The 16,428-nt window shown below is 29.3% G+C and overlaps 1 protein-coding gene across 1 annotated transcript; it reads left to right on the forward strand.

Moving 5' to 3' along the window:
* The first annotated feature begins 686 nt into the window (after positions 1–686).
* On the forward strand, positions 687–4,638 carry LOC121210928 (ATP-dependent Clp protease proteolytic subunit 5, chloroplastic). Its single transcript, XM_041082915.1, has 8 exons — positions 687–1,005; positions 1,208–1,315; positions 1,417–1,531; positions 1,633–1,725; positions 1,840–1,885; positions 1,988–2,060; positions 2,533–2,567; positions 2,670–4,638. The coding sequence occupies exons 1-8, from the start codon at positions 878–880 to the stop codon at positions 3,011–3,013; spliced, it is 942 nt and encodes a 313-aa protein (XP_040938849.1). The 5' UTR covers positions 687–877; the 3' UTR covers positions 3,014–4,638.
* Positions 4,639–16,428: the final 11,790 nt, after the last annotated feature.

Consider the following 16,428-nt stretch of genomic DNA (forward strand, 5'->3'; position numbering starts at 1 on the left):
AATTATGCTAATTGAGTTAAGATTCAACCAATACCAAAATTTTTAAAACTAGACCAATGGTCAAACCAGTTAAATCATTAGTTTTTTGTTTGACCGGTTTGTTCATTTTAATTAAATAGATTATTAAAAAATTCATAAAATTAATTTTTTAAAAAAGTAGAGAAAACAAGTACAATTAATTTTTTAGTTCGGTTCAATCAGTTTGGAGTAGTTTACAGATCAATTAGTTTAATCCCTCTCTCTATACTTGTACTCTAGCTGATTCTCAATCCGATCCCAATTAAACAATATTAACTGGCATGAAACTTTTAAAGTTGTGCAAGTAACTCTATCAAAATTTTAATTGTGCTTGGACACCCTAGACCAATGGGCCAAACATCAAATTTCTAAAATCTTTTGTTAAATATATCTAAGTCTCAAAGGTTTAGGTGTAATTTGTTTGGAACTTAAAATTTGGTCAAACAAGCGGATCATTTTGTAGTTGTTTGGTTAATATCAATATTGTTTAAATTGAATCAGATAGTTCATTAGACTAAAATTTGGTCAAAATATCGATTTGGGAAGAGAGATTAAACCGATTTAGTTATGAACTACTTGAATTCGAATGAATCAGCAAAACTGATTTTTTTATTTTTGATATATTTTTATTTTTTTAAAAATAATTTATTTAAACCAAATAAACTGATTATGGAATCGAACCAATTTTGAAAAAAAAAATCAGTCCGTTGCTAAAGCCATCGCCGCCCATAAGCCCTAGAACTCGAGATAAATGAAACCCCAAATTACACGCCAATACATTGGCTGAAACAAAGTGGTTTTCATTTTGGGTTTAAATCTATTTCAGAAATTCAGAGAGCTAAAACGTAGATTAAAAAAAATGGCGCACACATGCGTTACGACATCAGCCTCATCGATTCGGTTCAGTTCTTTGCTTTACAACCCAAATTCAAGCACCAGTCTTGATTCTCATAACTTGTCCTTTCCTTCCCATACTCGTCGTACAAGGTACTCTAATAGCAATTTCAAATTAAAATATTTTTTCTTGAGTTAATCGTTTAATTCACTAGGATTGATTAAAAACCATGTTTTTTGTTTTTATTTTAATGTTGGTTTGTTTATAGAGTGTGTAAGATGTTGGGTTTATTTTGTTTTTAATTGTCAAATAATTTACTGAGTTTGAAAGCTTAATTGTTCATAAAAAATTCAGGAAATTGAAGAAGCTAGTTAGTAATCAAAGTAATGTAGTAATGGGTTTTCAGCCAAAGGATTTTTGGGCTGCAGAGACAAGCTCTCGGAAGGGAATTTGGTCAATAAGGTACAAGCTTGTTTTAAACTGCACCTCTATGTTGTTGTTTTCATTTTTTTTAATGGAAAACTATTATAAAAGAGTTGAAGTATTGTTTTGTAACTATGCAGGGATGATTTGCAGCTCCCATCATCGGCTTACATTCCTTTGAATGCGCAAGGGCAGGGGCCGCCTCCAATGGTGCAAGAGCGTTTTCAAAGTGTTGTTAGCCAACTTTTCCAGCATGTATGGATTTGTTTTGGTTGTGCATTTTGGCCTTTACTAGACTTTGGTACTCTCTTATTGTTTATCGGTTCTTATATCGGTTGTTTGTTCTGATTTTTTAGAGAATAATTCGATGTGGTGGAGCTGTTGATGATGATATGGCTAACATTATTGTAGCTCAGCTTCTCTATCTTGATGCTGTCGATCCTCAGAAGGTCTGTTTGGTTCCATGCTTTCTTTCCTTCTTTCTTTCAATAGTATACACCATGAACTCTGATGCCATTATGAATATTATTTACTACTTTTATGTTTTCGGATATTGTTGATAGGACATTGTCATGTACGTTAATTCTCCTGGAGGATCAGTTACAGCTGGTAATATATTCATCTAAAGAGAATCTTGTCTTTGTATTTGCTCCGGTTTGTGTCAAAAAGAATCATGACTTGCCTGGCTTGTATGGTTTTGCATTTTGTTAGGTATGGCCATATTTGACACTATGAGGCATATACGGCCTGATGTCTCGACTGTGTGCGTTGGGCTTGCTGCTAGGTAATAAATTTGTTGATTTTGTTTTTTCTGTTTGTAATGCAAAATATGCAATTATATTTTCAAGTCACAGTATGGAACACCAGAAAACTGTAGTGTCGTGGCTATGCCTTGTTTGTCTCTTAATTAAGGAATATTAATCTTAACTTTGGTCCTTAAATTATGGTACTCGATTCATTCCGACAGATATTTGATCCTTGATGAGAATATTTCTTAATATGCGTAATATATATTTTGTATGAAGAGATTGGTTGTATTTTTCATGTTTCAATGTTTGGAAGCCAAGTATTGGATCATAGCTTGACTTTTAATTTAATATGACCAAACAATGTTTTTGGTGCAAGAGCTTAATGATTGATATTTTGGATCGCAAGCTCTTTGATATGAAGTGCATTCATATGATAAGATTTCAGTTTAAATCCGAATGCAATTGTTTATTATTGTTAATGGATATGTCTTGTTTTTCCGTGAACAGCATGGGAGCTTTTCTTCTTAGTGCGGGAACTAAAGGTATATAAATAGATTTGTGCCGTTCATAGCTCCGTTGATTGGTGTAGTTTCTCGTTCTGTCTGCTAAACTTGCATATTCCTTTATTCTCTTCAAAACTTCAGGAAAACGGTATAGTTTACCTAATTCACGGATAATGATACATCAGCCTCTTGGTGGAGCTCAAGGAGGCCTCGTGTTTAAATTTTGTACTTCTGCCTTCCTTACCCTCTGTATGAATATTAAACATGATTTTCAGGCAAATGAAATGCTGCATCATAAGGCAAATTTAAACGGGTATCTTGCTTACCACAACGGTCAAAGCTTGGATCAGATTAACCAGGATACTGACCGTGATTTTTTCATGAGCGCGAAAGAAGCAAAGGAATACGGACTTATTGACGGTGTCATTATGAATCCTCTTAAAGCTCTTCAGCCACTAGCTCCTACAGCTGATAGTAACGAATAGCCGGGTCTTCCTTCAGGTATTTTTACTATCATTTGACATGGCTAAGAGATAATTCGAAATGATTGTTCAGTTTTCTGATTGCCTCTTCGAATACTAGATAATCTCGAGTCGAATTTTGATGTTAATTAAATATACCGGTATCTAACCTCGAAAAACAGGTTCCATGTGAATTTCATGGACTCCCCATTTGTTTGAAATCACTAAATAATGAACCAAAAACGCCTTCACCGTGATCTAGATTGAACTGGTACTGTTAACAAAGTAATCTAATGGCAGATATTGTGAAACCGGCAAAAAGTCAAAACATGGCCCTGGGCGGGTGACTCGACTCGACATTGATGTCGGGTTTCTGACACGAGCAAAAAAATTTGCCGTGCTATAACATTGGAGTACAGTTTGAAAGATCACTAAATTACCTTTCTTTAGCCTTGACATGACCACCCACCAATACTTTGGTCTTTGTTCTTTCATACAGGATCAGTGCAACAAACTAGGTATGCTAGTAAATATTGAAATGCGAAGATAAAAGGTCTAATCATGCCCCAGTCCTTGTACTCTTTAGGTTTTTGAAATTTAGTTTATCAGTTTTTAATTTTAGGGTTTGTTTGTTTTACTGAAAATGGTTTCTGAAAAATATTTTTTGAAAAATGACTTAGTTTTTTAGAAAAGTTAATATTTTCTGGTGTTTGGATGAATCTGTATAAAATATTTTCTGTTGTTTGACAGATTTCTTAAAAATATTTCATAAAAACTGTTTTCAATGAAACAAAAATACATTTGAGATTTTCTTACCTTTTCATTAGTTAATTGAGTTTATTTTATATCTATTAATTTATATTTTACATTGTTTTTTTCATATATTAAAAATATTTTGTTAAATTCAGATACAATTACAACGTTATTTTTTAATTACATGACTATCAAGTGAGTATTTTTTATTTAAAAAATGTGACATCAACAAAATTGAAAATTTTTTTAACAATGTCAACAATTAGACTTGATTTTTAAACCCGAAAAAGTAGATTAAATTCTTAAAAGTAGAAGTATAGAGACTAAATTGTAAATTTGTGAAGAGCACATAGATTTATAGAGACTAAATTGCAAATTTGTGAAGAGAACATAGATTTATGACATATTTTAACCTTTATACTATAAAATATTTATTATTAATATATTTATAATTGTAATAAATATTTATTATTAAAATAATTAATTATATTGATAATTTATTACATGACTAAATATATATAATTAAATATCTAATAATATTGAAAGATATAATATTTTATTTTAATATTTTTAAAAATAAAATTTATTATCAATATAATAATATTAAGCTTTATTAAAGTTAGTTTTTATATAAAAATAAAATTATGAGATCTTTTCTAAAAAATGACTTACTTTTTTAACAGGAAAAAGAGCTTATTTTTACGTTAACTTGTAAGTTATTTTTCATGATCAAGTTGTTTTTGTAAAACAAACATAAGAAAATGTCAAAAATATGTTTTTGTAAATTTTTTTTTACATATAAACAAACGGACGTTTAGAAATTTAGTTTATCTACTTAATGTGGAAATTGTAGTTCAATTAATGAAATTTAGTTAAGCTAGGGTTTATGTTTGATGCACAAATAATATATAATTCATAATGAAATTTAATTAAATCATGGTTTGTAGTTAATGCAGTGCTGGTATATGAGTTCATATACTATAATTAAGCCATATTAAGATGCATTATCAACCCAATGAATAATTTTTTTTTAAAAAATTAAAAATATGTAATTGTTATTTTCTTTATACGGTGGTGTCTTGTGGATTATTGACTATGTATTGTATGTTAGTGTTTCAAATACTAATTTAATCAAAGGTAATTAGCATTATTGTGAATTGGATTTTAATTTTCAATTAAAATAAATAGAGATAATTTTTTAAATCAGAAGTAGAAAGATTAAATGTTAGAAGTCCAATAAATAGAACTGAGAGCAGAGTTAGATTAAAGGTAAATTCAAGTTATGTGCATGTATGCAAACATGGGCGTTAGAGAAATTTGGTGTGTGTTATAGTAGTAAATTATTCGAGCTTGAATGAACGGATTTTTATTCATGTTTGTTTGTACTTGTTAAAAATTTTAAATATGTGTCCATATTCATTTATTTAAAATTATGTATATTTATGTTCGTTCGTTTAAGTTAAATAGATATGTTCATGTCCATATAATTAAAGATGTTCACAAACATTATTTATGAATAATAAACAATAAAATAACTACCTATCTTATTTTTCCCTTTTTCGACATAAAATGATCAAATATTGTAAATATAAAAAAATTATATTATAAATAAAATAAGCACACAAACAATGATAATTTTATTAATATATAATAATCGAATAATAAATAAGCTTTAAATGATTTATTAAACAAGCTTTAAATGAAGTTTGTTTATCAACATAAGTAAGCTGAACAAGTTTTGTTCGTGATCGATTTGTTTAATAAACGAGTTTTAAAATCTTGTTTATGTTCTCTTATTTAGTTTAATAAATGAATAAAAATTAAATTGTTAATTGAATATTTTATTTATTTACGACTATGATGATAGTGTTAAGCCAAATACCAAATTCTCCATCAAACTATTAGATTGAGAATTAGTTGAGGTTTCGATTCAGAATAAACGGTTGAATTGGTTGACCTACGAATTAGTTGGACCGTTTTTTTTTATTTGTAATATTTTTTAATAATTTATTTAATCGAACTACTCAAATTTTAGAATGAGAGATTTAACCTTTTTAATCACTAGTCGAATTTTAAAATTTTCTATTTTTGTTAAAAGATTTTACGATTTTTAAAATAATATAAAATATATAATTTATTAAATATTATATACCTACAATCATTTACCAACATATAATGGATTGAACAACGTTACGGGGAGGGGTACGAGATTGACATCAAATCGCCATCAACAGTATCGAATTTTTTAAGAACATGTAAGCGTTGAGCAGAGGCCGAGATTTTTTACCCCAAGTTGCCGACTGTGACGAGTTAGAGCAAAAAAATTCTGTCTCCCTAACCCCAACAAGATTCATGCATGCTCTTTTTCCGTTTGATACCCTCTCCCCTACTATAAATACCCTCGTATCCAAAAATTATGAAAAAAATCGAATGCTAAAAACTTTAATTCACTTATCTCGTATCATTTACAAATTTCGAACATAAATCATTTCCTACATTCCATCTAAGGATTCCAGACTTAAACAATGTATCATTTAAAAAATACAAAAAGACTAATTCAGGTAAGAAATATTTTATATTATTTATTAATTTTTAGTGTTTTGTGAGTTTAATTGAAATAGTGAGCATTTTTTAATATATTAGTTTTCTTTATAGAAATATGTAGTGTAAAATTTGATAAATATACTTAATAATATTATAAAATAATGTTATGTATAATTTAGACTATTGAAAATAATTATCCGTGTTATATTGGTGACGAGGGATAGAAGATTAAAGGAGAATGTAAAATCATCGCTAAATGAAGTTTGCTTAGTAAACTACACCATTAGTTATTAAAATATAGAGAAGTTTTGCTTAGTAAACTACACCATTAGTTATTAAAATATAGAGAAGTTTCCGTCACTTAATTAAAAAAGTTGCCATTTAATCATTAAAATTTTCAAAATTATTATTTTTGGTCACATGACTTTTAAGTAACATTTTTTTTTTGTTGAGACCAAATTAGTAATATCAAGTCAAGCTTCACGCCCTTTGAAAAATATTCAGAGCAAATATTATAGTGGCTTGTGAAAACAATTATGATGTCATTTTTTAGCTAAAAATATATAATGTATCAAAAAAATTTCTTTTTCAGATTCAATTTAAAATTTCAATTCATTTAAATTAATTTTCAAAACTCAAATTGTAAAAACAAACTATATTTTGAAAATTTTATTTTCTTATAATAAAAAAGCTATGTCAACAAATAGAAGAGGTTAAAAACAAAAAAAAATTGCTTAATGTTTTTATTTGTTTATATGTTCTTTTAAAGAATGGATATTGGACATTTCTATTCAGATTTAAAAAAAAAAAATTTCTCATTTTCTTTCACTTTATTTATTTTTGAAAAGTTTATCAATTTTTATTTTTATTAATTTTTAGAATTTTCTAATTTAAAAAAATAATTTTAACCATTTTACATATAATCAAGATTAAATTAGCAAAAAGTATAAAAATTGAAGACTAAAATTATTATCAAACCTATTAAAAAAGTACCACTTAAAAAATTTGTTCATAGTTTAGTGATTGATTGTACAATTTACCTTTTTTTTTATATATTTGTATTAGTTCGTAATTTTGTTAGACCCTAAACCCTCATGAAAACCACATAATATGCTAGCAAAAATGAAATATACTGTTATAATAATTGATGGAACAGTGTTAATATAATTTTTTATGTAATAAAATGTGAAATTTGATTGTTGGTATTTTCAACAGGAAATATTCATTCAATAATGTAATATCCTCGTTATGCCTTTGAGCTAGGAATAATATTGAAATCGGATCAAGAATATTGTTAAACTAAGTCTTATTTGATAATATATTATGATATAACAAATTAAAATGTTTTTGAATAAAAGTTAAGTTGAACAAATTGATAAAAATATGTTGAAATAATTTCAATTAAATCAAACATTTTCAATTATGTTTTAACTGTTTTCAAATAAGTTAGCATTGCTCTAGGACAAAAAGTATCAAGTATCGATAGTTTTCAAGATATCAATACCCATTTTAAAATTGACACCAAATTGATATTTTGTTTTCAATTTTCACAAAAAGTATCGATACCTTTTATCAGGTATCGATAAATTGCCTTTGGTATCATTGTAAACTAAATTTAACGATCATTGAATCAAGCATTAAATGCTAATAGTATCAATTCTTGTAGAAAAAAAATCGATACCTTTTGTCGCAGGTGAATTTAATGATCTGGAATGTTCATCTTAACCACTCTATTCACTTTCACAACAACTATAATGATTGGAAATCAATTACAGGGTATAAATATCATCTTCCAAAGGTTTAGCAACAACAAGAAACATGTGCAAAGCTTAAAGATTAATAAAAACAACCTAAGAGCTTAATTCTTTCATACATTTTCTTGTAAAAACTTGTGAGCTTTCATTATATTCATTTCACTCAAGTATTCTTCTTTGTATTATTGCTTAATTGGCGAACATTTTGATCTTGTAAGGATTACTTCTTAGTTTCCTTATTTATTCTCTTTAAGAGAGGTTTAATTCTTAAGGTTTGAGTAGAAACCTTAAGGGAATGCAATCTTAAGATATTGGGGCATAAATCTTAAGGGAATTGTAAGGTTAAACATTATCCTCAAAGGTTACCAAATTAGTGAATTTGGAGAAAATCCTTAGTTGTGGAGAGCTACGGTAGTGGAGTAGGAAATTGGGGCTGAACCACTCTAAATTATTGTGTTCATCTTTCAATTTTCTTTCTAGCTTTCTCAAAATTTTGTATAAGTCAATTCACCCCCTCTTGGCAATTTTGGTTTGATTTATCGAGCTAACAAATATTATAGAATTTTAGAAAAATAAATAAAATAGGAATTTCGAGTATTAATCTAGAAAGTAGTTAGAGTTGGTAGAAAATTAGAAATATTTTCGAGATAAAAAAATTTAATTCGAAGTAATGACTTAATTGTAGGAGAATGGAAAGTGATGGGGCAAAAGTAGGAAAATCAAAAGGTTGAGATAATTACATTGAATTGGAGGAAAAATGAGGAAGGACTAGAAGTAAAATTTTACCAAAGTAAAGCATGAATCATACATTGTATTATAGAGAAAGTTGAAGGGTTAAATAATAATTACTTAAATTAGATAATTATGAAAAAACTTAACGGTTAAGGATGAAATTGTGTGGAATAGTGATTGGCGAATAAATTTCAAATTATTATTATGATTATTTAATTAAGAGATATTTTAGTAGAAAAATGTAGAAAAGATGAGAAGAACCTTTCATCTTTCATATGTGCTTCACGTCACTCACCAAAATCATCCATCCAAACTTTTGCTTTTATTATAACTAGGTGCTTCCACCATTTTCAAGCCTTTCCAAGCTCAATTTCTCATATTTCTTTTATGATTTCTTAGTAAAATCATTAGAGAAGCCTATTAGCCACCTTAATTTCATGAAAAAGATAATTCATAGTTGCCTTGGAGGAGAGAGAAAATAAAATTTAGGTTTTGATTGTAAGAGATTAAGGTAAGAATAATAGGTCTCTTCATGCAATTCATGTTAGTTTTATTAATATAGTATAGATATGTTATTTGATTATGATTTTAACAAGTAAATGTTGAATGTTTTTATATGAAAGAAAAATGTGAAGACCAAATTGGTGACAAAGGAAAATGATTGGTCAATGAGTGAAAAGAAAGGAAAACATATCATCCAAGATTTGGTTGTAAGTATTTCAAGGATTTTTAATTTTTTTATTTAAATTTAAATACAAACAATATTAAATAGTTAGTTTAATTAGGTGTAACAACCCGATTTTGGGTCTAGTCAGAATAATGGTTTCGGGACCACAAATTCGACGCAACAAAATTTATTTTTATTATATTTTTATGGTCTACAGTTTTATGGAATGATTCTGTAAAAATTTCTTTCGAAAATTTTGACGTTTGAGCACTCAATTTAGTAAAAAGGACTAAATTGAAAAAAGTACTAAATTGCAAAAAGTGCAAAACTTGAATTCTAGAAGCTAGAAGTGTCTAATTGCTATGAAATTTTAAATTGAAGGTCCTTAGATGGTAATTAGACCATTTTTTAAGTTAGTGGACAAAAATGGACATGAAGTAAGAGAAACTTTAGTGTTTTAAAAGAGAGCATTTTGGTCATTTGTTAATTCAATGAATTAAAAAGCAAAATAAAAGCAAATTTTTGTCCATCTTATTTTTCCATAGATGAATTTTATAAGGGGAAGCCATAGCTAGGGTTTGGCCACTTTCAAGCTCGATTGTAAGTCCGTTCTTGCCCTGTTTTTAATGCTCTTTACATTTTTAAAGTCGTTGTAACTCGATCTACCTATTTCTAGCACTAATTCGAGGTATGATTAAGGTCTAAGGTTTGACCCATGTTAGACATGTGTGTATTTGATGGCTAATGGTAGAAAATGCATGTTTGATGTTAGAAAAACAACTTTTGCTAAGTGATTTTCGGTAAAAATGTCAAAAAGGACCTATTTGTAAAAGTTATAAAATAAGTAGTAAAAATGTGATTAATTGGAAAATGTGGGCTGGTATAAGTATGAAAATGGTTCGGTTAGGCTTGGATTTTGAAGAAATTGAATACATTTCAATTTACGAGCCTAGGGACTAAATTGTAAGAATGTGAAACATTAGAGGCAAAAATGTAATTTTTGCCATAATATGATTTTTGGACTGAATTTAACAATGTGAGTATTAAATAAGTTAAATTTGTTATTATATATCAAGAAAAACGAGGTTCGGACCTAGATTGGGGGAAAAACAAAGTGTTTGACGATTAGGTCAAATTCCACTATTTTTGTACCGAGGTAAGTTCATATGTAAATAATGCATTGTTATATTATGTTTTAAATGCTTTAATATTGTACGAATTGTGAATGACTCTTTAGAAGTATTCGACAAAATTTCGACAAGCGAGAATTCCCGTTTGAGCCTTAGGAATAGAATATGATACGAGTGACATGTCACTAGGAACGCATGTGTTTATGTGATTCGGGTGCTGGTCTTGTACGTCCTACCAGTGGCTGAATAGTCCGGCATGTGTTGTGGATACCTGACAGCTTGTGTGAGCAGCACTGGGTAGCTACGTCCTGACTGACAGCTTGTGTGAGCAGGCCCGTGAATAGCTCAAAAACGAGTCTATATGTATTATGAGATGTGAGGTAGCTATGGCTACATATATGGAACTTATTTGCAAGATTTCTGAGTATCCTTTAATATTCCGAGTGTTCAATGGGAATGTCAAAGTTGTGAAAAACTATAGTTATATTGCGAGTTGGTGCAGTTATGCACGAAAAACTCATACGTAATGAGCTCGATATGTGATGAAACCTTGGTAAGGTGGTGATTGAGTAAGTTATGACTATAAGATTTTAATAAACTCTATGTAAAATTTCATTATGTTAATTGTATATTAAATGTGCGGTTATGATGCTTATTATTTGTATAGGAAATTACTAAGCTTTATAGCTTACTCCCTTCATTTCCCTTGTATTATAATGTTACCAAGCTAGCTCGAGGATTGGAAACCGTCGGATATTCACCCACACTATCAACAATTATTTTGGTATCAATGATTTCAAAGTTTTGAGTTATGGTATGTATAGGGGACTTCGTCATTTTGTTATGTGTCATAATTGGTTTGACCAAATGTGTTGGATTATATTGGTTGAAAGTTCATTTTGTATAAGGCCATTTGAAATTGGCTACTATTGGTATAAGTAATTTATATAATGATGCCTTTCATGGATGTAGGAATTTACATGAAATGAGTTGATGAGATGTTTGTGTATGATAGATGGTAGCATATGAATAATGTGTTGATGTCTTGGTTGTAGCTGATTTGGTTGTATGTGTATGTCTGGATTGGTGCTACGTTGTGTTGTGTAGGTGTGTGCAACAAAGGGTGGCAAAATGGCTTGGTAAATAGCATTATTTTTGTCCACACGGGCTAGACACACGGGCGTGTGTCTAGGCCGTAAGTGACACACGGTTTGCCCCACGGGCATGTACTTAGGCCGTGTGTCTCCTGCACCTTAATTTTGAGAAACAAAATGATCAAAATTGAGTAAACAGGAGCTGTGTGGACAACACGGCCTCAGGTACGGGCATGTGAAGTCTGCACCTAATTTATGAAAAATCATGAATTTTAATTCAACCATATGGCCTGTCACACAAGCGTGTGACTTGGCCGTGTGTTTTCAATTTGTTCTTGGGTGACAAATAGAGAGTTACATGGGTCGAGACACGGGCGTGTGTGACCCCATGACCTGCGCACACGAGTGTGTCCCATAGCCACACGGGCTTGTGACCCTTGTTTAGTGAAAAATTTCTAAAATTCTCGGTTTAGTCCCAAACCACTTCCAAAGTATGTTTTGGGCCTCGTAGGCTCGTAATAGGGACATTGTGATTGAAAGCAAAAAGTTTTAATGAGTCCGGTAACGCCTTGTACCTTGTTTCGGCATTGAATACGGGTAAGGGGTGTTACGTTATGAATATATTAGTATTAAGTGTATAATTTATTGATAAGTATAGATGAACATAATTTAAATTCCATTTATGTGGAAAATTGAAAGTAGTAGAAAGGGACTAATTTGAAAAGTAAATAAAGTATGACATGAAGTTTTGAATGTTGAAAAGAGATCATAAAAGAATAGTGTTGAAGCATTGATGATATGACTGTTGAATGAATAGTGAAATTATAAGTTATGTTGAAACTAAAGATATAAGTATCAAATTGTAAAAGGTCAAAAGTTTGTCTTATTTCTCTTTTATTGAAAAAATGTTATGTTCTAATTGTGTTAAAGCCCATGTAGATGAATCAGAACTATTGGGATACAGATGACATGCCATTAAAGAAAAATTAACGTGCTCTCTATTATTATATGCACTACAGTGTTGTTCTATTTTGATAAGCACTACGTTGCTGTTCTGTTCTGGCTAAGCACATTGGTGTTGTTCTGTTCTAAAATGGCACTTCGGTGCACTTCTATATCTGTTTTAGATATCCTAAATGTTCTCTTTAGTCTACAACGGGCTACGAAGGAAAAATGTTATAAGAAAAACTATCAAAGCAATGTGGTAAGTAATGTAGGTATTAGTAATTGACCACTCATGTTTGGTTCCTATATGTGGAATAATATTATATATGAAAATTGGTACTAATTCCCAATTTTAAAAAGTTTAAATTTTTTAAAATGCTTATTAAGCTGTTAGAAACTTAGCGTATTTCTTTCCAACACGTAGATAGGAGCTAGGAACAGAGTATGTTTAAACATTTCAGTTTAGCTTTGGCATGTACATAGGTTATGTTGGGAGAAAATGAAATGTTTAATGGACTAAATTGTAGAACTTGAATACTTTGTTAGTATATAAATTTAGTTTTAATTAAATGAGTTTGAGGTAAGTTATGTGATCATTGAAATTGAGTTCATTTGGTTGAAATGAGAATTAGATTGGTTGTGTTTTGAGGTTTATAGTGCAGGGATTTAAGTGTTATAGATTTGGTACTTGAGAAAATTTCCTTTAATTTTCAAACATCAAACTTTAAAATGGTATTGATACCTTGTATAGAGTATTGATACTTTGAGGGGAGTATCAATACTTTAACAAGAGTATTGATACTTTGAATTTTGCTGAATTTTTTGAAATTTTGAAGCTTAAACTGGTATCGATATTAGGCAGGGGTATCGATACTTGAGACAAGGTACTAATACCTTATGCACAATACAGATACTTGGCATTGTTTTATACTTATAAATGGCGAAACAAATTTTCACTCGAAAATTTATCCAGTTTTTATACAAAATCAAGTAGACATAAAAACATTATGATTGTTATATCAAATTATTCATTATATTGAACTTAGTTTTCTAGAGTATGATCTTCGTTGCTCTGACAACAAATGTAGCATTCATATATTTTAACCTGACGGTTGGATTAAATATAGGGATGTTACAAATAATGGTCAATAGTTGAAGTTGTGAGTAAGATAATAATTTTTATTTGAAATTGATTCAATTAAATTGGTCTAGTTAATTAATTGTGTAGTTTTAAGGTTCGAAGATTAGTAACTAATTCACTGCTGGACAAACCATGGTTGTGTTTTTTAGTCCAAGAATAAACTTAGAATAAGGTTTAGTATTGGTGATAAATTTGTGTAATTAAAGAAGAAGATTGGTTCAAAAATCGCGAGATGTTATAATTGATCTTATCAAGATTGATCTATATATATCTATTGTCCTCAACACATCGTACATATAATACATTGTCACTCTTCGACAATGATATCAATACATTTTTATTATGATAACCTTTATGTCGTTGAACTTTATTTGGAATTGGATGACGGGGATTAGAGGATTGCAATGGTTACTATGTCATCTTCAAGACATGTTCAGAATTTAACTCTACTGAACCAAAAATACCAAGTTCATGCCATGTATATTGACCCACTGAGACAATCAATTGCTAGGTCTTTAGTAAGTGGATATGAATTTGATCTTAATGTTATGTTAGTAGATACATTGGTATCTGGTTTTCAAACCGGTGTAAGTTTAGGGAGTGTCTTGTAGAAGATATCATTGAGGATGATGTCCTCAATATTCAGGTCGAGGAATTTAGGGATCTAGAGGAGGGTATGACGAAAAAATATAAATTATTTTTATTACTTCCCTCAACCAGGGCATTATGCTAGTGGATTATTTATATGCAACAAACTATTGGCTCTTATGTTGAGCGTTGACCCAGATACAACACATGCACTTGAGTTCACCAAATACCTTTACATAGTACGTAGTTATATCTTGTAACCAAATGAAACATCATAAAAGTTGTATATAGGGTTATAGTTTCTAAATAAAGATGTATCGATAATTTCTATTAAGCGCTATAGTGCAAACGTGTGGGTTGATTACAAAGACATCATATCTACTAGTGCTAAAGTGTTGGTGGAGGGTGCAAGCTTTATTTATAAAGTGGTCATAACTTTGGGAGATTTGTAAGTATGAAGGATTTGACAGTTGTATTGTTATGTGGATGTTGTAAGACTACCGGAAACTTAATGTGAAATTAACATGTAAATGCACTAAACTGTTAGTTAAAGTCAAGCCAACCATTCTTATTGTTATCTTGGTTGTGAGATGCAAGTAAGATATGGGTACGAAGTTTCATATTGGAATTTGTAAGTGGTATTTGGTAAGTGGTTTAGGATTTTTGTAATATATTTTAGGATTTGATTTTTTCCCCATTATTTTGGGGGATTTTTTTTTGAATTTTTTGGGTTTAGTGTGGAGTATTTATAATGAGGAAGGGGTGTTGGCTGGAAAAGGGTATGTATGGGTCTTATTGGAGTTAGGGAGGTAGAGATTTCCTGCCAAATCACCACAGTTGTTAGCGACTTGGGGTAGAGAATTTCTGCCTCTCTTCCTCGTTCCATGCATATTTTCTTTAAAAAAATTGACTATCACCAAAATGTGTTAGTCATGGTAGACAATTCCGTTCCAATATTGATTGGAACGCTTTATTCCAGTAGTAAACCGAAACAAAAAACTTAAGGATTTGTTTCGGTTCAAATTTTGATAATATCAGTCGTATCAGTATGTATTGGTTGATTTCACCTTACCAATCAGAATAGTGTATTAACTGATACCATAAAAAATAAATTTTAAATTTTAAATTTTAAATTGAATATTTTATTATTTATTTGTATTGAAAAATTAATTTTAAATATATTTTAACTTTAATTTACTTTTTATTATTGGTTTTGGAATTTTTTGAATTATGGATTGTTATATGCATAGTATGAGATGATTATTGTTTAATTTATGGAATAAATTTTTTTCTTGTTTATTTTAAGGTTGTTTAATAATGGATTGTATTTGTGAAACTTATTAAATAATATTTTATGAGTATTTTTTTTTTGGTATTGTAAAATTTTCATATGATGATATTTGAACCCATGCCACTATTTTTTAAATTTTTTTAGGTGAATGTACCTTCAAAGACCCTCTGGATTAAATTAGTGTCTCTATTATTGTTTGAAATATACTTACCATTTATTGTTTGAAAAATGACATGAAAATTATTTATTCCGTGTACAGTTCAATTTTTAAACAAAATATGTTATCTATAGAATCATAAAATGTATTCAAGATAAAACTCTGTTAAACAACAAAAGACATCTTTTAAACAGTAAATGGTAACTCTTTACCAATTTTTCCTTATTTAATTCTTTTTAATAGTATAAGAACTAAATTAATCCATTTAATAATAGGACTCATTTGATCTAATCCCTGGGATCTACTAGGTGCATTCATCATTTTCTTTACCTTTTTAATCAAAACTTTATTTTTTTATGAGTATTTTGCATTTGAGGAAAAAAAAATTTTTGAAACAACATATGAGATTTATTTAATCTTATCATTTGATGCTTGTATATATATATTAAATATTTTTTAAAAATAACGAAAAATTTAAAACGGTACATTAAAACAGATCGATATTGATAGTACTAGTAAGAAAATAGCATATCCACCAATACAATACTGATTACCTTTGTATCGACCCAAATTGCCACTAACAATGCGAATTTGTATCAGTACCATTCTCCCTATAATACTATTTCAATCAATTATATTTCGG

Source organism: Gossypium hirsutum, chromosome A12 (genome assembly GCF_007990345.1).
Source record: "Gossypium hirsutum isolate 1008001.06 chromosome A12, Gossypium_hirsutum_v2.1, whole genome shotgun sequence".
Classification (NCBI taxonomy): Eukaryota; Viridiplantae; Streptophyta; class Magnoliopsida; order Malvales; family Malvaceae; genus Gossypium; species Gossypium hirsutum.